The sequence below is a fragment of the Budorcas taxicolor genome, chromosome 17 (assembly GCF_023091745.1).
Source record: "Budorcas taxicolor isolate Tak-1 chromosome 17, Takin1.1, whole genome shotgun sequence".
In the NCBI taxonomy this organism is placed as follows: domain Eukaryota; kingdom Metazoa; phylum Chordata; class Mammalia; order Artiodactyla; family Bovidae; genus Budorcas; species Budorcas taxicolor.
Genome location: NC_068926.1, coordinates 52,948,087 through 52,973,132, shown reverse-complemented (window position 1 = coordinate 52,973,132; position 25,046 = coordinate 52,948,087). Strand labels below are relative to the sequence as shown.

The following is a 25,046-nucleotide window of genomic DNA, read 5'->3' as shown; positions in this document are numbered from 1 at the left end:
ACTGTATTAATAGTTTTTTCTATTTTTTTAAGAAAGAAAACTTTCAGATTTCTATTGGATTCTGATCTGTTAATTTGTACTAGTTAATTTTAGTTAGACTTATACAAAATTTAAAGGCATAAGTTACAGGTTTCCTCTTATTTGTCTTTCCCTCACACATTTATTTCATATCTGTAACAACTTCAACACTTTGGTTTTATAAGGATAATCAAAACACGGAGGAAGTATGTCAGTTAAGGACTTTGGTAAATAACCTTCGAGAGTTAATCACACTGCATAGGAAATACAACTGCAAATTAGCCCTCTCTGATTTTGAGAAGGTAGGTAAAAGTCTAGATTTATCAGAATTATTTTACCACAGTCAACATGACTAGAGTTTGCATTTATGCCATCTTTATGTTGACATCCAGGAGGATACAACCACCATTGTATTCCGAATGTTTGATAAAGTGCTGGCCCCCGAGCTTATTCCTTCCATCTTCCAGAAGTTTATAAGAGTTTACATGCATGAACATGACTTACAGGAGGAGGAACTGCTCCTTTTGTACATAGAGGTGACTTCTCTTTTTCCTGGATCCGTGCAGTATGTCATTGTATTGAATGTTTAACTCTTTGAGGAATGTGGATACTTAACATTAGGATTTGTGCAGCATATTGTTGTTAAGAATGTGAGTTAACTCTGCTACTAATTGACTGGTAACCGTGACACAATGGGATAATATTAGGACTTTCTGCAAATGGCTGTTGTGAAATAATAGAAGTATGAACAAAGTTTTCTGTGCCATGTAAAACTGAAGACCAAGGTTTTGGCAATTTTGCACTGTTGACCATTGTTCATCATTCGTAACTAAGTAGAAGTTTTTGGTTTTTTACATATCCATACAAGCTGTTTATCTGTATTTATTTATGTGTGTGGGGATTGGTTTTGTTTCTTTGTTTTCTAGTGAGTTTTAACTTTAAACAAAATGTTTGTCTCACTGTAGGATTTACTGAAGAGATGTAGCTCTAAGTTCACCTCACTCTTTGATACAGCCTGGGAAGCAAAAGCCATGGCAGTTATAGGGTGTTTATCTGACGCAGATGTAAGTAAATAGTCATCATGCAGGTTTTTCTTCTGAGCATTGCATCCTTTCTTAAAAGTTTTTTTTTCTGGTCACAAAAGCAGCAGATACTTTGCGCTGTTCACCTGAAACTGCCGCAACATTGTTAGTTGGCTATATTTCCCAGTACAGAATAAAAGTTTAAAGTTTGAAAAAAATAAATATTAAAAAGCAAAACCAAGAAAAAGCAATACATATTCGTTAGGAAGAATTTGTATAATATGAAAAAAAGAATGAAAAGAAAATAAAATCACAATCACCCATGATTCTTTTTTCTCATGAAAATAAAAAGTGGAAAGTCTTCTCATTCCCACCTGCAGAAATACCAGGTGGATATTTGAATGCATGGATTTCCAGGATTTCTATGGTCTTACAAACATACAGTTTTTTAATATATTTATCATATACCTTTATTTTGACTTCACACTGTTTTTAGTCATTATTGTAAAATGTGAATAAAATCATAAAAAAAGACATTTTTAAGCAGAGACTAGAAAATAATGACTTAAGATGTGTGAATATTGGAAAAAATACATGGTTTTGCTGTCAGAAGATGAAATATTCTCGAGTTTTCATACAGTAGATACAGGGCCCCTGCTGTAGATTGAGCAGCATTGTTAATTTGCATGAAACGTAAATCCAAGGGCTATTCACTGCTGGTGTGTGTGTGTCTTGGTAGCTCATATTTGATGCTGTGCTCAAGATAATGTATGCCGCCGTGGTCCCCTGGAGCGCAGCTGTGGAGCAGCTGGTGAAACAGCGCCTAGAGATGGACCATCCCAAGTAAGATTACAGTCTCCTGATCTACTTTTTCGGTGTTGGATAAACTGTTTTGAGTTGAAAGTAACATTTTTTTCTATCCTTTACTGTGTCTCTTAGTATTTCATAACAAAGACAGTCCATGTTAATATCAATACATTTACTTTTAGGGTCAAGCTATTACAGGAAAGTTACAAACTAATGGAGATGAAAAAGCTTTTACGAGGCTATGGAATAAGGGAGGTGAATCTCTTAAACAAAGAAATAATGGTAAGTCCAATAATTGAAGACTCTTTTAACACCTTTGTTCCACTTCTAGAACACCATGGGAAATGTGACCGGGTTTTACGTTCTTAAAGATTCATATACCTAGGTTCTTCACTACTTTCCTTTTGTTAGATAGGATGTTACAGAGTGTTTGATTGGTTATTAAAACAGTAAAGACAACAGATAATTAAGGAGCTAAAGAAGCAGATTACATCATAATTTGTGTACTGTAAATATATATAATTTTTACTTATCAATTAAATCTCAGTAAAGGTAAGGGGAACCAGAAAAAGTGAAAGGATTGTCATTAAATTCAGAATACAGATTGTGTTTTAATTCTTCATACAGTTTAGTTTTTGCTACATTGTTTTAATTACATAAACATGATTTCTGGGTTCTCTGTGAGATTTCATAACAAAGAAATATGAATTGTCTCTATTTCAGAGGGTGGTTAGATACATTCTCAAACAAGACGTCCCATCTTCTTTAGAAGATGCTTTGAAGGTGGCCGAAGCATATATGTTGCCTAAAGATGAAATCTACAGTCTAAGGATTATTGACCTGATTGATAGAGAACAGGTGTGAAAGGTTTATATTATTCTTACTTTTATCCATATGTGGTTTCTTTGTTTTCAGTTTTTTAAAGATTTAACTATCAAATTATACAAAAAGACAAGCATTAAAGCAAAGTTATACTAACATTAGGCGTTAGATTGGCCTCTATCTATAGTTTTTGTTTTTTTTTAAGTATTTTGTGAGTACCTAAAGAGCTTTCATGGGAGAAGGCAATGGCACCCCACTCCGGTACTCTTGCCTGGAAAATCCCATGGATGGAGGAGCCTGGTGGGCTGCAGGCCATGGGGTTGCGAAGAGTCGGACATGACTGAGCAACTTCACTTTCACTTTTCACTTTCATGCTTTGGAGAAGGAAATGGCAACCCACTCCGGTGTTCTTGCCTGGAGAATCCCAGGGACGGGGGAGCCTGGTGGGCTGCCGTCTGCGGCGTTGCACAGAGTCGGGCACAACTGAAGCGACACAACAGCAGCAGCAGCAGAGCTTTCATTGTCTTTGGTAGTTAACAAAACTTAGCTCATGTTTTATATATGGTATAGGATCCTTTGTTTCCAGAATAGGATGTGGGTTTATTTTTGTATTTTTAAGTGTCTTTATATAATTCTAAAACTGTTAGGCATACCCAAGAATTACAAAGGGTAGTATTTTAATTTTTTTGTTTTCTGTCATATGAAACAATTTTCAGATGTTTAAACCATGGAATCATAATCTGTTTTTCAAAATGATATCATTTCATCTTTAAATAATAAAGTTAAGAGGTAAATCTAAATCACTGCTTCCCAGTACCAGCTGTTTTTTCTTCCTTTCAAACTCTGATTGTAGGGTGAAGACTGTGTCCTTCTGTTGAGGTCTTTGCCTTTTGCTGAAGCTAAGAAAACTGCAGAAAGAGTAATCATATGGGCACGACTGGCTTTACAGGAAGAACCAGATACTTCTAATGAGGTGAGATTTTTACTAAATAAAATGAAGATAAATCCAGTTTTTATGGCTATTTATCAATAGGATAGAAAAGACAGACTCACAGGTAAGAGTATTTGTCCTTCTCACTGCTACAGTGGCCTAATATGAAAATTCCCATTTACTGTGTCAAAAAGTTATCATATAGAAATAAAAAACAAATATGACTGCCTTGGAGCCATGCCTCTGTGCCCACACTGAGTAATCTAGGATCTGCAGATCAGAAGGAATAATTGAAGCACCTGTTGGACATAGTTTTCTCTAATGCCTTAAAGTATAAACACTGTTTTACATTGCATGGGGCATAATCATTACTCTCAAGTAGTGTCAGCCACAGAAGCAATGTATATCTAATCTGAGAACAGAACCTTGAAATTTAGAAGCAGTTACCAGAAAGCCAATTTAGGATAGACAGATAAGGGACCAAAAACCAAATTTATCCATGGGAGTTGAGTTTTTAAAACCTTTGGAGATACTTACTTGCCAGTCTTTCTCAGTGATTCACTTCAATCTTTTTCTTTTTTTCCCATTGCAGCCCCCACCCCCTTTTTTTTTTTTTTGGAGGTGGGGGCTGCTCCTGGTCTTGGTTGCTGCATGTGGGATTTAGTTCCCTAACCAGGGGTCAAACCCAAGCCCCCTGCATTGGGAGCATAGACCACCAGAGAAGTTTCTACTTCAGTCATTTTTTTAGGGAAATGATTTTTTTAAACACCTAAAATTTATTATCCTCTTATTGTTCCCTAAGCATTAAAGTACTTCAAATGGATTACCATTTCTTCCTTACAGTAAAGCAGTGAACATCGCTGTGAAGGAGGCCCTGTTGTTAGCTCCTTACTGATTGAGTTTAGAAACTAAAATTTTAAAATTAGTGGCTTTCCCAAGAGTATTTGGAAAGTGGCAGCGCCTCATTTAAAACTGTGTTCTCAACCACCAGCTTCAACTACAACCCATCATCAAAATGTTTGAGTGCTTCATATGAACCCGACCCTTACTAAGCCTTTTACATACATTATTTCTTTAAATTAAAGCTTTTCCCTCGTTGGTTTTCTTATCTTAAAAAAAAAAGTATTTTTTTCTTTTTTGGTCTTGAGGATAATGATTATTTCTTAGACTTCTGATTTCTATACTAAACAAGTTCAGTTTTTTTTAACTTTTCCAGAGAGCTTTATCCAGATGTTTTCTCAAATAATAAGTATAAGCTTATTAAAAGAAACAAAATCCAAATGCTTGTTAATTACAGTGTAACTGAAAGGTGATGTGGGAGATTTGCATATTCTGTGGTTTCCCTAAATCATACATCCAAGAGTCCGTTTGGTATTTCTCGTATTGGGGTCACACAGAGTCGGACATGACTGAAGCGACTTAGCAGCAGCTTATATAGTATTCATTTATCATCCTTTCCTTGAGTGCCCAACTCCCTATAACACAGACCTTTCGACTGTTCAGCCATTTCTATTATTTATTCTGATTCTGTGCTTTTTATGTATTTGTTTATATATGCACTACCTATATAATGGCAGATACAAGAAATGGACTTCATTTTGCATTTCTCTTTTTAGGACAAGGCCTGGAGACTGTCTGTAGCGAAGACATCAGTGGACATTCTTAAAATACTTTGCAACAGTCAGAAAGGTAGTTTCCATTTCTCTTCCCTCACTTTGGTTTAGTTCTAAAACTGATCCTTTTCAGGAGCAGGTATCAGTGACATCTGCCATACTGGTGCACAGGCTCTGATTGTATCTTTTTGTTTGTTTGGCTCTGACTGTATGTTTTCATTCGTTTGTTTGTAATATTTATTTATTTGACCGCGCCAGCTCTTTTTGCAGCATATGGGATCTAGCTTCCTGACTAGGGACTGAACCTAGAGTGTGGAATCTTAGCTGCTGGACCACCAATGAAATCCTCTGATTGTCTTGTTTGATCCCACACATTTTTCTTCAGGAAAAGCCTTCCTTGCCTTATTCTTTTGATTAGCAGTGTAAGAGCAGAATCATCTAAGAGTAGCTCATCATTTGTATATACTTCAGTGACTGTTTAATGCCAGGCTAGGTTTCTTTGGTGCCTTACACTGTTTACTCACATTGCTCATTTACCATTTGATTATGACTGAGGAAAAAACCATTTAACCTTGAACTTAAAACAGTTAGCAAGGGACTTCCCCAGCAATCCAGTGATTAAGACTCCACCTTCCATGGAGAGAGGGCTCGAGTTTGATCCCCGGTCAGGGAACTAAGGTCCCATATGCCTTGAGGTGTGGCCAAAATTTTTGAAAAAATAAATGTACTATTTCCAACAAGAAAAGTTAGAACAGACGAATAATTACCAAAGTAACTCTCTTGGGGGGAAAAAAATCTAGAATTTATTTCAGAAAAATTGCCATTTCTCATGTAACCAAAAAACTTCTCTTTGCTACTTTCAAAGGGAATACTTAGGTTTCTTCTTTTTTAATTGGAGGACAGTCGCTTTACAGTGTTGTATGGTTTCTGCCATACATCACCATGAATCAGCCATAGGTTTACTTCTGTCCCCTCCCTCTTGAACCTCCCTCCCTAGATTTCTTTTTGTGCTTACTTAAATTGTCTTCCATCAGAATCTGAAAAGAACTACTGAAGATTTGAGAAAACCAAAGTGAATTAAAATTTTAGCTTTTAAAAATTCTGATACTATCAGAATTTGGATGTCTTCTATAACTTTTAAAAATTGAATTACAGACAATCTACAGAAGGATGAATGGGAAGAAACCTTGAAACAGTTTAAAACTGTTGCTAGCTTACAGGTAAGTTAAGCCATGTTGGACATTATTACCTGGCTAATCAGTGCATTTGACATAAATGATCAGTTCCTTCTTAAGATTTTCTGCACCAGCCTTCAGGAACTTTAGATATACTGGTTTTCCTTTTCTCTTTTTTAAACAAGTAATTTTATTTATTCATTTACTTTTGGCTATGCTGAGTCTTCCTTGCTGTGCAGGGTTTTTCTCTACTTTCCAGTTGCAGTGCTCAGGCTTCTCATTGTGGTGGCTTCTCTTGTTAGCGGCGCATAAGCTTCAGTAATTGTGGTGCAGAGGTTCAATAGTTGTGGTTCCCGGACTGTAAATCATAGGCTCGATAGTTGTGGTGCCCAGGATTAGTTGCTCTACCACTTCAATCCTGAACCAGGGATTGAACCTGTGTCTCCTGCATTGGGCAGGTAGATTCTTTACCACTGTCTCTTTTTTTTGGAAGCAGCTTTAATACAATATAATTCACACACCATACATCTCATCCATTTGAAGTGTATGTATAATTCAGTAACCTTTTCGATGTACTGCATTACTGTTTAAATCATGGTAAAGTACATACAATGTAAAATTGGCCATTTTAACCATTTTTCAATATACAATTCAGTGGTGATGACTCCATTCACAATGTTGTACAACCATCACCGGTGTCTGCTTTTTATCACCTCAAGCAGAAACTTTGCATCTGTTCAGCAATATAACTCCCCATTCCTCTCTTCCTGCAGCGCCCGGTAACCTCTAATCAACTTTTTATCTCTATGAATTTGCCTCTTCTAGAAATTTCATAAAAGTGGAATCATGCAATATTTGTCCTTTGGTGTCTGACATTTTTTGCTTAGTATAATGTTTTCAAGGTTCATTCATGTTGTAGGATATGTAGAACTTCCTTCCTTCCTCTGAATAATATTCCACTGTACAGCTCTATCACATTTTTGTTTATTTCTTGATGGCCCCTCAGTTTGTTTTCACATTGGGGCTGTTGTCAATAATGCTGCACTGCCCATGGATGTACAAATATCCATTAAGTTCCTGCTTTCAGTGCCTTTGGGTGTATACCCGGGAGAGGAATTGCTGAGTCATATGGCAATTCTGTGTTGTTTTAACTTTTTAAGAAATGTTCTCTTTTTTGAACTAGTCAGTTGTTCATGTAAGATTCTAACTGTTGATTCTTGACCCGAATACCCGCATATAAGCGAAGAGGAACTAAAGAGTCTCTTGATGAAGGTGAAAGAGGAAGGTGAAAAAGCTGGCTTAGAATTCAGCATTAAAAAACTAAGGTCATGGCATCTGGTCCCATCACTTCATGGCAGATAGAAGGGGAAAAAGCAGAAGCAGTGACAGATTTTCTTTTCTTGGGCTCCAAAATCACTGCGGATGCTGACTGCGGCCATGAAATTAGAAGACAGTTGCTCCTTGGAAACCTAGGCAGAGTATTAAAAAGCAGAGACATCACTTTTCTGACAAAGCTCTGTATGGTCAAAGCTATGGTTTTTCCAGTAGTAGTGTGGAGATGTGAGAGCTGGACCATAAAGAAGGCTGAGTGACAAAGAATTGATGCTTTCATATTGTGATGCTAGAGAAGACTCTTGATAGTCCCTTGGGCTGCAAGGAGATCAGACCAGTCAATCCTAAAGAAAATTAACCCTGAATATTCAATGGAAGGACTGATACTGATACTGAAGCTGAAGCTCCATTACTTTGGCCACCTGATACAAAGAGCTGACTCATTGGAAAAGACCCTGATGCTGGGAAAAATTGAAGGCAAAAGGAGAAGAGAGCAGAGGATGAAATAACATCACTGACTTAATGGACATGAATTTGAGTAAACTCCAGGAGACAGTGGAGGACAAAGAGGCCTGGCATGCTGCAGTCCATGGCGTTGCAAAGAGTTGGACACAACTTAGTGACTAAATAACAACTCTTTTTAAACTATATTCTATCAATCGTTTATGCCTTTTTTAAAAACCATTTTGATTTAAGGTATCTGTATAGATTATTTAATTCCAATAACCCTGAATGATGGCTAACAGTAGCCATCACTTACTCAGTTCTTACCATGTACTATACATGATTCCAGGGGCTTCTCATGTGCTATCTAATTGTCAGAGTAGCTCCCCACAGAGGTTACTATTACCATTCTCCTTTATAGAGGAGGAACCTGAGAAACCATAGTGTTTCAAAATATTGTGAAAGACAGCAAATTTTATGTAGAAACCGGTCCAAAAGATGACTATCTACTTCATAATGTCTTTACTTTTTTTCTATATAGTTTCATTCTAGGCAATTTGCTTTTTCTTGAAAATTAATTTCTGTTCACTTTGAACGGATTAACTGTCTTCTGATGTGAAATTTGAAATTAACTTTATTTTGGCTCTAGGTCTTTCCTAATATGAAAAGACTTTGTAAATAGAAGGGCTATCAGGGCTCGCCGATAAGTAGGAAATGGAGTACATACAAGGATCTCTTTGTGAAAACTTGAAGTAAATGGCAAATGTAACTCTCAACTGTTTTATCTCGAAGTATTGAAAGAAGAAATAATTTATCGCAATTTATTGTACCACAGTTTCTCAAAGAATAGCCTATGGAATCCCAAGGGTCTCTGAGACCCTCTCAGGGAGTCCATCAGATTAAAACTATATTTATAGCAAAAATAAGAAGTGATTTGTTCTTTCCATCCATACTCTCTCATGAGAGTAGCGGGGTTTTCAGAAGCTTCATGCTGTGATAACCTTGTCACTCCAAAGGCTGATAGAATGTGCGTTTTTGTATGCTCACGTATTTCAAATTTTTGTTTAATTTCCAATACAGTAAACATTGATAGATATCTCATTAAAATTTGGGGGAGGGCCCTATTTTGCTTTTTGGTTATGCTGGGTCTTCATTGCTGTGTAGACTTTTCTCTAGTTTCAGAGAGGAGGGGGTACGCTCTAGTTGTGATGCTCAGGCTTCTCATGGTGGTGGCTTCTATCGTTGGGCTCTTGGGCGCACAGACATCAGTAGTTGCAGCTCCCGGGCCTAGTTGCTCCTCGGCCTGTGGGATCTTCCCGAACCAGGGATCAAACCTGTCTCCTGCACTGGCAGGCAAATTCTTGACCACTGAGCCACCTGGAAAGCCCCCCTCAATAGTTTTTAGGAGTATAAAGAGGTGCTGCACCCCTAAAGTTTGAGACCTTCCATTTTAAACAATAGAGGTCTTCATGTAAAGCACCCAGGACTCAGCATGAGTTAACTTCTCCACATTCTTGTTAAATCTGAAAATTGCAGATCTTTTAAAGCAACAGTTTTGATCTAAGCAAAGCTGTGTTTAGTTATGCTACTATTTGTGGAGCATTCCTTGTGCCAGGTGTAGTGGGGAGAGGCCAAGGATGCTGCTAAACAACCTCTTGTACTCAGACAGCCTCTGCAGGAAACAATTATCTGGCAGGTAGAGAAATGCTGCTCTAAAGTGTGGTATCAAAAAAGTCCCCCTCACTGCCACTGCCTCTTGGTGCCCTTCCTTGGGCTTCAGGACTTTTTTTATTGGGTTGGAAAAATAAATCCTAGTTCTGGAGTTAGAAGCCGACCAGGAGTTACTACAGAAAACAGCACAGCTGGCTTCTTCAAGCTGCCAGGGTGGAATTGCACAAACCTAGTACTTAACCCCTTTCTCCTTCTGTTCAGGGTTAGGTTTAGAATTACTGAGAATTGCAGTAGGTTTAGAATTACAACAGAATTACTGAGCCAAATACACTCAGCAGTGCTGAAGTTAGGAAAACCCTGGGTTAAAGTGATATTTTCCCCTGTCCCAACCTTTATATAAGTTACTTTTGAAATATAGAGACTTAAATTCTTAATTTACAAGGGAGAAAAGAGAGATTCATGACACACCAGTGATGTTCAGCCATGGATGAACTGAACAGACATGGGGCTTTGTCTCGCTTGCCTTACTGCAGGAGAACTTTGAGGTCTTTCTTTCATTTGAAGATTACAGCAAGAGTTCTCTGGTAGCAGAGCTCCGGGAGCAGCACATTAAAGCTCACCAAGTTGCACAGGCTAAACACAAACCCTATAGGCCAGCAGAGCCCCGGGCTGCTGAGGAGCAGAGGCTGAGCGCTGAGTCCAAGCTGCACCGACAGGCGCTGACCCTGCAGGTGTCCAGACAAGAGCTGGAAGCCGAGCTGACCTTGAGGGCCTTGAGCGATGGGAACGTAGAAGCTGCCTTGAGAAAATGCAGGTGAGTTCTTAGTCCCCAGATCACACAGCTCATCAGAAAGGAACACCGACTTCATTTATTTCTTTGATGATAAGGATAGGGCTGGTGGTAAGTCAGAAAGAGAAATACAAATACCGTATATTAACACATACATGTGGAATCCGAAAAAATTGGTATAGGTGCCCTTATTTACAAAGCAAAACTAGAGATACAGGCATAGAGAACAAGCATACGGACACCATGGGGAATGGGGGAGGGGGATGAATTGGGAGATTGAGATGACACATAGATACTATTGATGCTATGTATGACACAGATAGCTAATGGGAACCTACTGTATAGCACAGGGAACTGCTTTGTAGTGACCTAAACGGGAAATCTGGGGAAGGCAATGGCACTCCACCCCAGTACTCTTACCTGGAAAATCCAATGGACAGAGGAGCCTGGTGGGCTGCAGTCCATGGGGTCGCACAAAGTCGGACACAACTGAAGTGATTTAGCAGCAGCAGCAGCAAACGGGAAATCCAAAAAAAGAGAAAAGAGTATATGTATGTATCTATACTCATATATATACAAGAGTATATGCATGTATATATAAAGAGGATATATGTATACATATAGTTGATTCACTTTGCTGCACAACAGAAACTAATATGACATTGTAAAGCAACTATAATCAACAATTTTTTTTTAAAGCTATAAGCCTAATTTTCAAGAAGCAATAAAAAATGTAAAAAGATAGGCAGGGCTGGTGACCCTTTCACTTCCGCAGAAATGACTCTTGGTTTCTCACCCTGAGAGCCTGTCTTGGTCGCCTGAGTCAGAAAGAGGGAGCGTAGAAGTCTCGTAACTGACCCCCAAGTATCTGAGTGGTTCAGTTATCTGAATGTAGGTCATCCTGCACTACAACACTACCCCAGGCGAGTTTTCACTGTAGACTGTGAAAACATTTAAAGACATTGTACATGCTGGTAGTGATTATACATTAGTCCAAGTAAGGCAAACACACCTGCTTCCCATGTGAGTGTTCTAACTTCTGATACTGGCTTTCTTCTATAGGGACTTGTTTAAATATCACTGCAATACCGACACTGGGCAGTTCCTGTTCCTGACGTGTCAGAAGCTGTGTCACATGTTGGCCAGTGGCGTTCCAATGACAGTACCTGTGGGTCTAAATCTTCCCTCCGAGATACACGAGCTTGCATGCCAGGCTGCCACCATCTGCAGTCCAGGTGACAAGATTTATAATCTACATAGTTTTATGTTCTCTGCTTCATTCCATTTTTGTGTAGCGAATGCTCTCCTCTTACAACTGGCCATGTGAAGGTATGGAGAGATCGTTACCCCCTTTCACAAAGCGGCACTTATAATTGAATCTCTGTGGGGATTACTATTTTTAAATATTTCCAAAGTTAGCGATGTCATTTAAAAAAAAAATATTTATTGATCTATTTGGCTATGCCAGGTCTTAGTTGTAACAAGCGGGGTCTTTAGTTGCAGCCGGTGAGATCTAGTTCTCTGATCAGGGATCGAACCCAGGCCCCCTGAATTGGGAGTGTAGAGGCTTAGCCTCTGGACCACCAGAGAAGTCCCAGCAATGTCATTTCTGACTGTTGACAATACTCACTTTCAGGGGATGGTGAAATTCCTTTCCTCCCCATATCTGATCTTACTTTCCAGTCAAGCTTAAGAAAAATATTGACCTGTATTATTTAGGGTAGTCAAAGCTATGTGAAAACCTTTCTGTCTACTTTGTGGCCTGTCTTAGGATTTTGAATGGTAATTATTAAAAAGATTTGTTGTTGTTGTTATTCTAAACACATGAAATAATAGTTTAATGATTTTTCTCCACTTTCAGATTTTTTACTGGATGCCTTAGAACTCTGTAAATATACTTTGATGGCAGTAGAGCTTTCCAGACAGTGCCAAATGGATGATTGTGGAATTCTCACGAAAGTAAATTGCTCTGAATTTCTTTCCCTTAAACAAAACCCCAGCCCAATCCACTATACACCACTTTTAAATTATTTGCATAGTTTATAAAAATACTGAATCAACCTCTTATATTTTCTTACTCTACACCAGAGAACTACTTAAGGACGTGAGACCACTTCTCTTTTCTAGTCATATTTATTGGCTTTAATTTGCTGCACTCTTTTGAAACAGTGGGCCTCAAACAAGGCATCTCTGGACATTGTCCAGAGTAACTATTTACTTTATTTTATTTTTTGGCCTTACAGTTTGTGGGATCATCCCTGACCACGAGTGGTACCCGGACCCCCACAGTGAACACACCAAATCCTGACCACGGGACTGCCAGGAAATGCCCTGAGCAATAATTTAACTTAAAGCAGCATTATTTTAAGCCCTCGACCAGAAGAAACAGACTTTATAGTCTGGCTAAAATTATATTTGGCTCTAACAGGTCTGATTCTGGATTCTACTCAGTGAAGAGAGTATCTGTGTCCCACAGTGTCCTTATCTATGTGTTTTTGGTATACTTTGATATTTAGACTTCTTTCGGAACTCATAAAGATCCATATGAGGAGTGGTCTTACTGTGACTTCTTCAGTGAAGATGGAATAGTTCTTGAGTCACAGATGGTGCTCCCTGTCATCTATGAATTGATTTCGTCACTTGTACCTCTGGCTGGTAATTCTCATCTATGTAATATTTTTTCCTGTGTATTTCTGGGTTTGGAACTGGAACTACACACAGTAACATGGATGAATCAATTGTAGGCATGAGTGTGTGCGTGCTAAGTTGCTTCAGTCATATCCAACTCGATGTGACCCTGTGGACAATAGCCCGCCAGGCTCCTCTGTCCATGGGATTCTCCAGGCAAGAATGTTGGAGTGGGTTGCTGTGCTCTTCTCCATATTACAGGCATAATGCTGAACAAATGAAGCAAGGAATAAAAGAATACATATTGTATGATTTCATTTATGTAAAGAACAAGCTATAAGGAGGCCATGCTGTTGGAAATGAGGATCATGGTTACTCTTGGGGGGTTGACCAGAAGGAGACAAGGGGGCAGTTTCTGGGAGCTCTTAGTGTTCTGTTTCTTGGTCTGGATGTACACTTTTCTGTGTATTTTTCTGTATGTATACTTGGGTGGTTTTATTTTTTAAGTAGTAGATTGCTTTAGAATGTTATTTGATAAGAGCACAATATTAAAGTATCCCTGGGACTATGTGTTCTATAAAAGAGTTATTATTGAATTTATTCTGTTTTGTAGAAAGCAAGAGATATCCCTTGGATTCTATGAGTTTACCATACTGCTTCACCAGTGAAGGTATTTGGCTTCAAACATGTATAACCACTGTTTCAATTTTGTAAATATGCCAGTACAGAAAGTTCTTTAAATGCTGAGTATGAACCTGATACAATGTCCTAGTTTCTTAGTTACTACCGTTACGTTGTTACTCTTCCAAACAGTCAGGAGAGTGGGTCATTTGGTGTATCTAGTGTTAACTTTTGTGAATCTGTTCTACACTTTGGTCTTCCAAGTGGAGAAATGGTTTTCTTCAGCTCATGACTTAAAGCATCTCAGAAAAAGCAAGTTAAAATCAAAGTACCTCCATACCCATGTACTTAACTATTTTCCGGTTTCAATCAGACCTCTTGTTAACTCTCATTTACTAACTTTGAGAACCAATTCTATGACTATTATGTGCATTGAAGAAGTAGACCGTCCCTGAAGACAGTTTCCAAATATGGTCTTTGTTTAAAAAAAAAAAATCTAAAGATTAAAATACTTTTATTCAAGTAAAATTCTTTCTTATCATTTCACAGGAGACAGCCTGATGTTACCTGTTATCAATTCCATCTCTGCCTTGCTTCAGAACCTTCAGGAATCTAGTCAGTGGGAACTGGCCCTAAAATTTGTGATTGGTTCTTTTGGTACCTGCCTTCAGCACTCTGTGTCAAGCTTCATGAATGCCAGTTTGAGCGAAAAGGTATTATTTCGAGAACAAATACTTTCAGTTTGCAAGAATATAGATACAAAAGCACTGTTAAACAATGGAATTGGGGCCCATGTTTTCCCATTTGGTGTTGTAGTGAGGAAATGGATTATTTGCCAGGTTTAGGAAACATCTGTTGAACATCTACAAAAATGTATACTTGCATTTTATCGGAAATTGTCCATCTGCTCTTTGTTTTTACTGTGGCCGAAACTATTGTAATTATTACCTGACAACATTATGAAAAGACTCTAGAAGACAAGGTATCTGTTGATAACTTGCTTATGAAGCTGGTCTCAGAAGGAATTGCATTCATTTCTACTACTCTATTGATATTTACTAAATGCCAGTTTTTCTTTTTTAAAAAAAAACAGCTTTATTGAAGTACAGCTTTCAAAATTTAAATGCACGTATTTTAAGTATGTCGACCAATGTATTTTCACCTTGTCGCCAACACTATAATCAAGGTACAGAGTATTTTAAAAGGTTCTATTTTTGTCCTTTCCCAGTTAATTCCCCTTCACGTCCCAGCTTTCTGTCACTATAGATTAAATGACAGTGCTGTTTGCATAGGATGGTGAATTTTCAAAGTTCCTTAATATTTAAGGAAAGTTTTCAAAGCGCTCGTAGAAATGGACCTGAGGATTCTTTCCTTTTTTTTTTTTTTTTTAAGTTGTTTGAAGAGGCCCCATTAGTTAAATCCAGGCACCTTGTTATGGAATTGAAAGAGAAAGCTGTTACGTTTATCAGGGGAAATGCCACCACACTCTTGTACAAAGTGAGTATTTGTTTGTGCTAAGTTCCTCTCCCGCCCCACTGCCCCAACCCTGACTGCTTCTGAAGGTGTGCTCTGTCACATAGAACTTGCTAGAGTTGCTTTCCTTAAATTTGTAATAGTGATAAAAGACATGAAATCTAAGCAGCAAGTCAGAACTATTTTACTATAAATAACTTTTTGTGCAATGCTTGTTCTTTCTTAGTCTAAAATTAAATTTAGTGGCAAATCAGCCATTAGAGACCGAGTTCTGTTTTAATTGCGAGGAACTTGCTTCTCCAGGTGCTTTCTCCCTACAGGTATTTAATTGTCGCCTGGTGGATCTCAACTTGGCACTGGGGTACTGCACTCTCTTACCGCAAAAAGAAGTCTTTGAGAATCTCTGGAAGCTCACAGATAAAGCATGGCAGAATTATGACAAAATATTGGTATGACATAAGGAGGCGCACCTTTGGTTCCTGAAGAATTAAAGATTTAGCAAAAGAAATAAAACTGGCCTTGCCACCAGATTTTCAAGATTTAGCAGAAGTATCATCAAGCTAACTCACATGGTTTCTGTTAGCTTTTCCTTAACTAGTGACACACCAGAGATTGCATATGAAGATCCTAAGCATTGCTTAACCCAGGGAATTGTATTTTTTTATTTCTTAAATCTGTATGTAGCCACAGAACCTCACTGCCTATTCTTATTCTAGTGTATTTGAAACCTTAGAGTCACAGGCCAGTTCTTTTTCACAGGACAAGTTTAATGGATGCGAAACTTGTCTTTAATGTTTGTTTTAAAATTTGCCCTTTGTGAGGATTTTGCTTGTAGTATAGCTCAAATTGGGCCTTTTCTTATGAAAGAAATCCAGACTAAATTTATGGCATCACACTAAAAGCCAAATTACCAAAGTAATTATTACCTAAGTGTAAGTAATGATGGTTTACAAAGCAACATGTAACATTCCAACTGTTACCATAAAGAAAGACTGAAGATTATGGTTTTTATTGTTGAGTTTTGCATGAAAAGTATTAAAACATTGTCTATTTGCAACTGAATTTTAATTCTATTTTAACTTTTTAGGCAATATCTCTGGTGGGCTCTCAGTTGGCCAGTCTCTGTCAGGAAATAGAAACAAAGTTTAAGTTCTGTGAACTCAGTACTGATGCCCGGTGGGGTATTCGTCTTAGTAAACTTGGTGTGAGTATTCTTCAAGTGCTGTGAAGTTTCATCCATTCTGATAATTACCCAGTTGAAAAATGTAAAACAAAGGACTCATTGTCCTTTCCTTTTGGAGAGGTTGCTCAAGCTCGTGCTCAGTGACTTTAGTTGTGTCCAAATCTTTCACAACCCCATGGACTGTAGCCCACCAGACTCCTCTCCTCTGTCCATGGGATTTTCCCAGCAAGATTATTGGAGTGGGTTGCTGTGCCCTCCTCCAGGGATCTTCCCCACCCAGGGATTGAGCCCATGTCTCCTGCTTTGCAGTCAGATTCTTTACCACTGAGCCACCAGGGAAGCCCTTTGGAGGGGTTATATGTAAATATAAACTATGGCACATAAGTTTTAGGTAAATGAAGTACCCACATTTTCAATATCAAAGAAATAAGGACCTTTTGCCTCATTTTCGTTTTGCTCTATTTTTAAGTAAATTAGAAGCTTGATATTTCATCTACTAAGCCCCCTCATTAGGAATGCATCTAGTATTAATTGACATTAAAAGCTATTCCAGGGCAGCCCTTTAACATCATACTTTATTGTGTGTTAGTAAGTTAAAGATAATATATGTAAATGTAAATACAGGTGTACTAAGCTTCAGCAACTCCTCCCAGGAGAAGTAAGTGGCCCTTGTTTTTCAATTTGCAAAAACAAAATCCTGTCTTCTTTACTGTGAATGTAAAGCATTTTATTTTATTTTCAAATAGTTAGCTTATCAGGAGTGGAACCACTGTAGAATATATTTTGAATATGTATTTTGAAGCCTCATTCCTATTCCAGAATGGGACTGTTTGTTGCTAACTGCCATACTTTAGTGATGAAGCGCCAGGGGTTAGTATGACTGAGATTTTGGACCTGAAATTTCAGAGTGATGCTCAACTTGAGTAATGTAAAAGTTGAAGGAGCTATAGAAAAATGTTTCTCTATAAAATTGGACAGTGAAAGGGCACAACACGACGGTACCCTTATTCTGATACATTTCAGTTTAGCAGGTTTTTTCTTTTGCTCTTTTTATTTCTAGATTTCTTTCCAGCCAGTTTTCAGGCAACATTTTCTCACCAAGAAAGACCTCATCAAAGCTCTCGTGAAGAATATAGATATGGACACAAGCATCATTCTGGAATATTGCAGGTAATTCTTTAAATCTCAATGGTATTTTTGCTATGCATAACAAACTGATAATCCTAATGAGAGAACACAGTGATTAACAATAATTATTACACATGACCCATGACCTCTGATGTTTTCTTTTGCTCAACCCCACACTGAGTAAATCCAAACCAGATTAAATTCTCTTATATCACCTTTTAAATTCACTGTTTAGTGTTTTCCCAACTTGCCTCATGATAAGCATCACCTAGGGCCCTTAGTTAAAAATACTGATTCCTGGGTCCCTCTGTTGGTTCTGATTCAGTGGATCTGAGGCCAAGGAATCTGGTCTTAATAGGTGTTCCAGAATCCAGACCATTTACATGATCAGAGAAGCTTGGGATGTTCTTCCAAGCAAGTAAACTTCTGTATCTGATCAACTTAGGGGCTCAAAGCAATCTTAAATTAAAATTGGTGGAAAGTATGATTTAGGGAGAATTTTTTTTAAAAGTAACTTAAAAAATCTAAGCATAAATGTACAACTTAGTGTAATGAGAACAGTCAAACGATTTGTAATTTATATTTGAGTTTTATCTGTCTGATAAATTTAGGTATTAAATCTGCTGGCCCATTATTAGTTTCAAAGTGGTTTTCCACACATCTCATTTCACTTTTATTGTATATTATCACCAGTTTACGTATGAGTGAACATACCCCTCTCAGGTGCCCTGCGCGAGGTCAGATAATAAGTGATCATTTCTAAAATACCACGGATGGTGTAACCCTCACCCAGTTTGTGACAGATGAGTGGAATCTTGAGTTCTTGATAGTGAGACTGCAGAGTGCCCTTCCTCACCAGACAGAGATCTAGTTCTTTGTCCTTGTGGGTGATGGGGAGTATTGTCCCTGGCTGTCACCATCCTGGACTTGCAAGTCAGGATGCTACTCATAGCTCTAAGTAGCTCTGATTTACCTGTACTCCAGTGTAACAAAACTGCCATTCTTCAGTTTGGACTGCTGCAAAGCCAGAATGAGGTACACACACCCCCTCTTCTTTTTTAATTGAAACTGGGAGATTTTTGCCTGTTGTTTTCTGGTATTGACCTCTTTTGTGAAATTTAAAGAGCTCTAATTCTGTCAGGCTCATTTCACCATCTATATGCTCACATGGCATCGGTGATTTTTCTTTGGTTGACAGTGACTCTTTTGCCTCAGGCAGTCCCACTGAATAAATTTAGATGACCTTTAGAATTTCAGGGAATGACTTTAAAATTGTCGTGTGTAAACCTGGGTTTTCTGCGAGAAGCTCTGTCTAGAAAGGCATGCATTCTGGGAGATTCATGTGTAACTGAATGCTCATTTCAGCACGTTTCAGCTGGATGCTGATGCGGCCCTTCAGCTGTTCATTGAAACACTCCTCCACAACACGAATGCCGGCCAGAGCCAGGAAGATGTGAGCGCAGGATCCACAAAGCAGCAGCGCTCCAAACTCCTGGCCAAAGCCCTCGAGATGGTTCCTTTACTGACGAGCACAAAGGATTTGGTCATCAGTCTTAGTGGAATACTGCATAAGGTAGATGAATGGTGAAATGAATGCATCGGGTCATTTCAAACAGCCCTCCTACCCTTAACTAATCAGGTATATATGGTAACAAATTGGAAAAGTAAGTCCTATATTTTTTTGTAAAGTATTTTCAGAAAATTTTAGATTTCTGTTTTCTTATTATAATTTAATATAGTACTTTTCCTGTTTTCCCCCTACCCAAATGAAAAAAGCCCTTTTTTTCCAGACTTTTAAAAATAGCACACATTCTTTGAAAAAGATCAAACTACAAAGAAGGGTATAAATCAAAAAGTAAGTTTCCCCATAATCCCATTCCTATAAATAAAAACTTAATAGTTCGGTAGATATCTTAGATCTTAGACTAAATATACTATCTTTTTACTCTTTTTTTCATTTAACATATTTTACATGTCAATAAATAGACATCTCTCCCATTTTTGGTAGTTATGTATTTATTATTCCATTATGTGGATGAAATATCCTGTGTTTAACCAGGCTTTTATGAATGGACTTTTATATTGCTTGCAAATTTTAATTACTCTAACTTGTTACAAGGAATATCTTCATACACACATATTTGTGCTCTTGTCTGGTTTTTTTTTTTTTTAGGGGATCTTCTAAGAATTGTAACTTTGAGGTCAAAGGGTAGTTTGATGGGGGAATGAAGGTAGATGGATGGGGAAATAAAATTATGTGACTGCAAGAAATACTTCAGTTAAAGTTTTGTCTAATTCAGCCAAAAATAATATAGACTAGCTCAAAATTTATAGGTACTATAGAAATCATCTTCTCGCTTTGTTCAGTGTTACTATTCATGTGAATTTAGTTGCCATTTAAATTGTTTTTTTTAAGTAATGGTATGTGGGCAGAAACGGAACAAAGGAAATATTTCCTTTCTCTTTATAAGCATATATAGATACCACCCAGCTAGTTTTTGTAGCTTGTATGTGATTATAGCTGTAATGAAGTCCTTTGAAAAGGTTTTACTGGGAGGCCCACACTTTTAATTATGTCATTTCCAAAAAAAGGTCAGTTTTATCCTGTTCTAATTTTTTCATCATAAAAGACAGAAATAGAATTTTAATTTAAAAATCTTATAAAATTGTAAAATTTTTATCTGTTTATTTTTCTAGGCTTTTAGTCTTAAGAACATTTTTCTTTATTCAACCAACTTTGCTTCACACAGGTTTTTTAAAAAAGAGCTTTCAAGATGTTTTAAAGCACATGTGTTTATTCTAAGAGTTGATTTTAGAGATGAGAAAATGTTAGTTCATTTTTTAAAAGAATACTCTAATACGGTAATGCACTGAGGTGTTATATTTGTAATCTGTGCCAATGAACATAACTGGCAACATCAACTAGCCTGGCAACATCTTTAGTTTTGATGTATTTTTGTTTTTATGCAGTTGGATCCCTATGACTATGAGATGATTGAAGTTGTCTTGAAAGTCATAGAAAGAGCTGATGAGAAGATAACCAACATTAATATTAATCAGGTAAAACAAATATATCATAGATTTTAAAATTATGTTTTAAATTTAGATCACTTTTTTAAAATTACTGTTATTTGGTGTCTTTCTGAACTGTTCTCTGAGCTCATTTGAAACTGTACATTTTTTTTTTTTTTTACTCTATTTCCTTTTCTTTAAAGGGATACAGAGTAAAAAGAGTTTTTTATTCTCCATGCTTTATCTTATTTTATTTTTTGGCCACGCCTTGTGGCATATAGGATCTTAGTTCCCCAACCAGGAATTGACTCTGCACCCCTTGCATTGGAAGTATAGAGTCTAGTACAAAGTCTTAACCACCAGAGAAGTCCCCTTTCCATGTTCTATCTTAATCCAATTTTTGCTCCACAGGGGCAATTTAAAACTCGCCAAAAGTACAAAGCCATTAAAAGACTGATATAGAAGAATTAAGGCAAAAATATTTGTCATCTGGCAAAACAATCCCAAAACATGTAAGACCCAGAATCAGATTTAGCTTTCTATATTAGATAGGTCCTGGACTTAATTCTATTTGAGTACTTGCAGTAACTTACTGGGCTTCCTCCCTGGTGACTCAGATGGTAAAGAATCTGCCTGCAGTGCAGGAGACCCAGGTTCAGTCCCTGAGTTGGGAAGAGTCACTGGAGAAGGGAATGGCCTCCCACTCCAGTATTCTTGCCTGGAGAATCCCATGGACAGAGGAGCCCGAGAGCTACAGTTCATGGGGTCTGGAAGAGTGGGACATGACTGAGCAACTAACACTTTTTTTAGTTAACTTCCTATTCTTTTACATATTTTAGTCATAGGAGCTTATATATTTTCTCAAATTAGCTTTTAAAAATCAAAAGAAAATGGGTTGATTTAAAAAGTAGTACAAGCCGCAAGGATTTTCCAGGCGTTCCAGTGGTTAGGATGCAGCACTTTCACTGCCAGGGTTCAATTCCTGGTTGGGGAGCTAAGATCCTGCAAGCCTTTAGGTACAGTAGAAAAAAAAAAAAAAGTTCTACAAGCCCCCAAAATATAAGATATAAACTTGAAAGAAGATGCACGTGTGCACAGTCGCTCAGTCGTATCCAACTTTTTGTGACCCCATGTAGTGTAACCCGCCAGGCTCCTCTGTCTGTGGGATTTTTCAGGCAAGAATACTAGAGGGGTTTACCATTTCCTTCTCCAGCAGATTTTCCTGGCCCAGGGATCAAACCCGTGTCCCCTGCATTGTCAGGCATATTCCTTATCACTGAGCCACCTGGGAAGCTATGGAAGCCCTGAGAGAGGACATAGAGGATTGATTTTAGACCTACTGCCTATGTACTTAGAGTGAAATCGAGTATTTCTAAGCTACATCTAAAACTATTTGAAGAGACTATAGAGAACTTCGAACTGTGGAGTTTAAGACATCCCACCAGCAACAGCATTGTGGTGGTTTAATTTCCAGTGGAAATTAGTGTAATTTCTTTAATAATCACAAAAGTTATGGTTTAGAAGAATAGTATAATCGTTTAAAAGGTAAAACTACAAAAGGTTTTGATCATCTTTATCAGGAGAGACTGTCCCAGGAATGGAATCCTGTGATGGTATAGAATTAGACATAAAACTCTTAACAATTAGTTTAATCTCACAGGAAAAAAACCTTTTTATTTTAATACAGGCACTAAGTCTTCTGAAACACTTGAAGTCATACAGAAGAATTTCTCCCCCAGTGGACCTAGAACACCAGTATATGTTGGAGCACGTTATAACTTTGCCATCAGCTGCCCAAACTAGACTGCCTTTTCACCTAATATTCTTTGGCACAGCGCAGAGCTTCTGGAAAATTCTCTGTATGTTCATTAACCTCTTCTGAATTGTTCTGAATAGCCAAAACCTTTTCCATAGGTAAACCATACTATCTTTGTTTCCTTGCCAGCTACAGAACTCAGTGAAGAATCCTTCCCAACCTTGCTCTTAGTTTCCAAATTAATGAAGGTAATGGGTTAAAACTGTGAAAGTGGTATCTTTGTTCTGTAATTTTTTCAGCCCTTCTGCAGAAAAATTTATGTAAAGCCTGTAAAAGTGAGCATATAAGTCAGTCATATAAATTTTCCCTTCTTTGAAGTTCTCTTTGGACACTCTGTATGTGTCTACAGCCAAACACGTATTTGAAAAAAAGCTGAAGCCCAAGCTCCTGCAGTTAACACAGGGCAAATCCTCAACACTGATTAACAAGGAGATAGCCAAGATCACTCAAACCATCGAATGCTACCTGTTGTCCATAGTTAACCCAGAGTGGGCCGTAGCCATCGCCATCAGTCTTGCCCAGGATGTCCCAGAAGGTATGGATTGATTCTTCCTTTAATTGAGCTTCAAATGGTTGACTGTGTTGTTTTTGTAACTTGTAAAAAAAAAAATGATGCTTCTTTCATTTCCTTCTGTTTCTTTTAAGGAGAAGTATGATAGCTTAGAAATGTATGGGTGGTCCAGTGGTTAAGATTCCATGCTTCCAGTGCAGTGGGAGGAGTTTGGTCCCTGGTCAGGGAGTTAAGATCCCACATGTTGCATGGCATGGCTAAAAAAAATTTTTTAATATAAGTAAAGAAATATATCTGCCCCCCTGTCCTCACTTGTAGCACTGTCATATGTTAAAGAGGTACCAGTGAGGGGACTTCCTTGGTGGTCCAGTGGCTAGGACTGTGCTCCCAGTGGCAGGCGGTCTGGGTTCAATCCCTCGTCAAGGAATTAAGAGCCCACATGCTGCAACTCGAGTATTTTTGAGATAACATCTAAAACTATTTGAAGAGAGTATAGAGAACTAAGAGTTCAAACGCCACAACTAAAGATCCTGCCTGCCACAGCTAAGACTTGGAGCAGCTAAATAAATACATTTAAAAAAAAGAGGCACCAGTGAACTAAGCAAGATGCTATGTTGCTCGCTTGGGGCTTGGTGCCAGAGGCACTGCCCAACTTGAGTATAAACTCATACCCTCTCATGTCCAATCATACGTACTTTCTATAATGAAACCTTAGACACTGTCACATGGTCAAACAGGTACATAAACACTTACTGCCATGTTTTCAGTTGTAACAAAAGTCAAAAATAAGTAATTTTTCTAAATGTTCATTTGTCAAAAACTGGTTAAAAAAAATAAAAGAGTATTCATAGAATACAGTACTGTGTAGCTGATTTGGAAAGATATCTGAGATATATATTAAGTGAGAACAGCAGATTATGTTCCATATATGATCTTATCCCATTTGGGATAAAACGCTTATACACATGTGTGCACACTTGCACAGAGAACTTCCAGAGGAATGTAGAGGTCTAGGGAATGGGAATAGAAGCTGAAGAGATGGCCCTCTGTGGACTGCTTCCTACTTTGTCTCCTTCTGTCCTGCTTAAATTGTTTTTTTTTTTTTACAATCGGTATGCCTTTCTGTTGTTTTAAAACTGGCTAATTTGACTAAAATACGTAGTCTTGAAAGGATTATGATTTTCTTTTAAGTCTTTTCTTTATCTCTTTAGGTTCCTTCAAGATGTCCAGTTTGAAGTTCTGCCTGTATTTAGCTGAGAGGTGGCTTCAGAATATTCCATCTCAGGTGAGTCTGAACTGTAAGATGGAAGGCCCTTCTTTCCTTCTTTCTTAAATTGAAGTATAGCTGATTTACAATATTAGTTTCAGGTGTACAACATACTGATTCAAAATTTTCATGGGTTACACTCCGTTTATAGTTATCATAAAATATTGGGTTATATTCCCTGTGCTCTACAGTATATTCTTGCAGCCTATTTACTTTATTCATAGTAGTTCATGCCCCCCTCCCAGCTTTCCTCTCCCTACTGGTAAGCACTAGTTTGTTTTCTCTATCTGTGAGTCTATTTCTGTTTTGCATATATACTCATGTGTATTTTTTAGATTCCACAGATAAGTGATGACATCATACAATATTTGTCTTTCTCTGTCTGACTTATTTCACTAAGCATAGTACCCTACAGTTTTGTCCATGTTGTTGCAAATGGCAAAACTTCATTCTTATGGCTGAATATATTCCTTTATATATATGTATATGTATGTGTATATATACATACATATATATATATATACACATACATATGTATGTGTATATATATATATACACCTCCAGTACTCTTGCCTGGAAAATACACACACACACATCACACAGAATATCTTCTGTAGCTGTTTCTCTTTCAGTGGACACTTAGGTTGCTTCTGTATCTTTGCTATTATAAATAATACTGTTATGAGCATTAGGGTGCAGGTTCTGCTTTTTTTTTTAAGGTTCACATTTCTATTTCTTTTTTAAAACTTATTTTTAATTGGATGATACTTGCTTTACAACAT

General features: G+C 37.6%; 1 protein-coding gene across 1 annotated transcript in view; it reads left to right on the top strand.

Moving 5' to 3' along the window:
• The window catches only part of KNTC1 (kinetochore associated 1), a 65,740-nt gene that overhangs the window by 25,741 nt on the left and 14,953 nt on the right, over nucleotides 1-25,046 (top strand). The window contains exons 24-48 of the mRNA XM_052654808.1: nucleotides 204-320; nucleotides 411-554; nucleotides 984-1,082; nucleotides 1,780-1,883; nucleotides 2,030-2,129; nucleotides 2,571-2,705; nucleotides 3,523-3,642; nucleotides 5,217-5,289; nucleotides 6,369-6,433; nucleotides 10,369-10,649; nucleotides 11,688-11,860; nucleotides 12,487-12,584; nucleotides 13,142-13,280; nucleotides 13,867-13,923; nucleotides 14,424-14,587; nucleotides 15,267-15,371; nucleotides 15,668-15,796; nucleotides 16,435-16,551; nucleotides 17,591-17,700; nucleotides 19,024-19,231; nucleotides 20,629-20,718; nucleotides 22,358-22,529; nucleotides 22,616-22,674; nucleotides 22,805-23,021; nucleotides 24,209-24,282. Of these exons, the coding sequence (XP_052510768.1) occupies nucleotides 204-320; nucleotides 411-554; nucleotides 984-1,082; nucleotides 1,780-1,883; nucleotides 2,030-2,129; nucleotides 2,571-2,705; nucleotides 3,523-3,642; nucleotides 5,217-5,289; nucleotides 6,369-6,433; nucleotides 10,369-10,649; nucleotides 11,688-11,860; nucleotides 12,487-12,584; nucleotides 13,142-13,280; nucleotides 13,867-13,923; nucleotides 14,424-14,587; nucleotides 15,267-15,371; nucleotides 15,668-15,796; nucleotides 16,435-16,551; nucleotides 17,591-17,700; nucleotides 19,024-19,231; nucleotides 20,629-20,718; nucleotides 22,358-22,529; nucleotides 22,616-22,674; nucleotides 22,805-23,021; nucleotides 24,209-24,282 (3,150 nt within the window). The remainder of the gene's footprint in view (nucleotides 1-203; nucleotides 321-410; nucleotides 555-983; nucleotides 1,083-1,779; nucleotides 1,884-2,029; nucleotides 2,130-2,570; nucleotides 2,706-3,522; nucleotides 3,643-5,216; nucleotides 5,290-6,368; nucleotides 6,434-10,368; nucleotides 10,650-11,687; nucleotides 11,861-12,486; nucleotides 12,585-13,141; nucleotides 13,281-13,866; nucleotides 13,924-14,423; nucleotides 14,588-15,266; nucleotides 15,372-15,667; nucleotides 15,797-16,434; nucleotides 16,552-17,590; nucleotides 17,701-19,023; nucleotides 19,232-20,628; nucleotides 20,719-22,357; nucleotides 22,530-22,615; nucleotides 22,675-22,804; nucleotides 23,022-24,208; nucleotides 24,283-25,046) is intronic.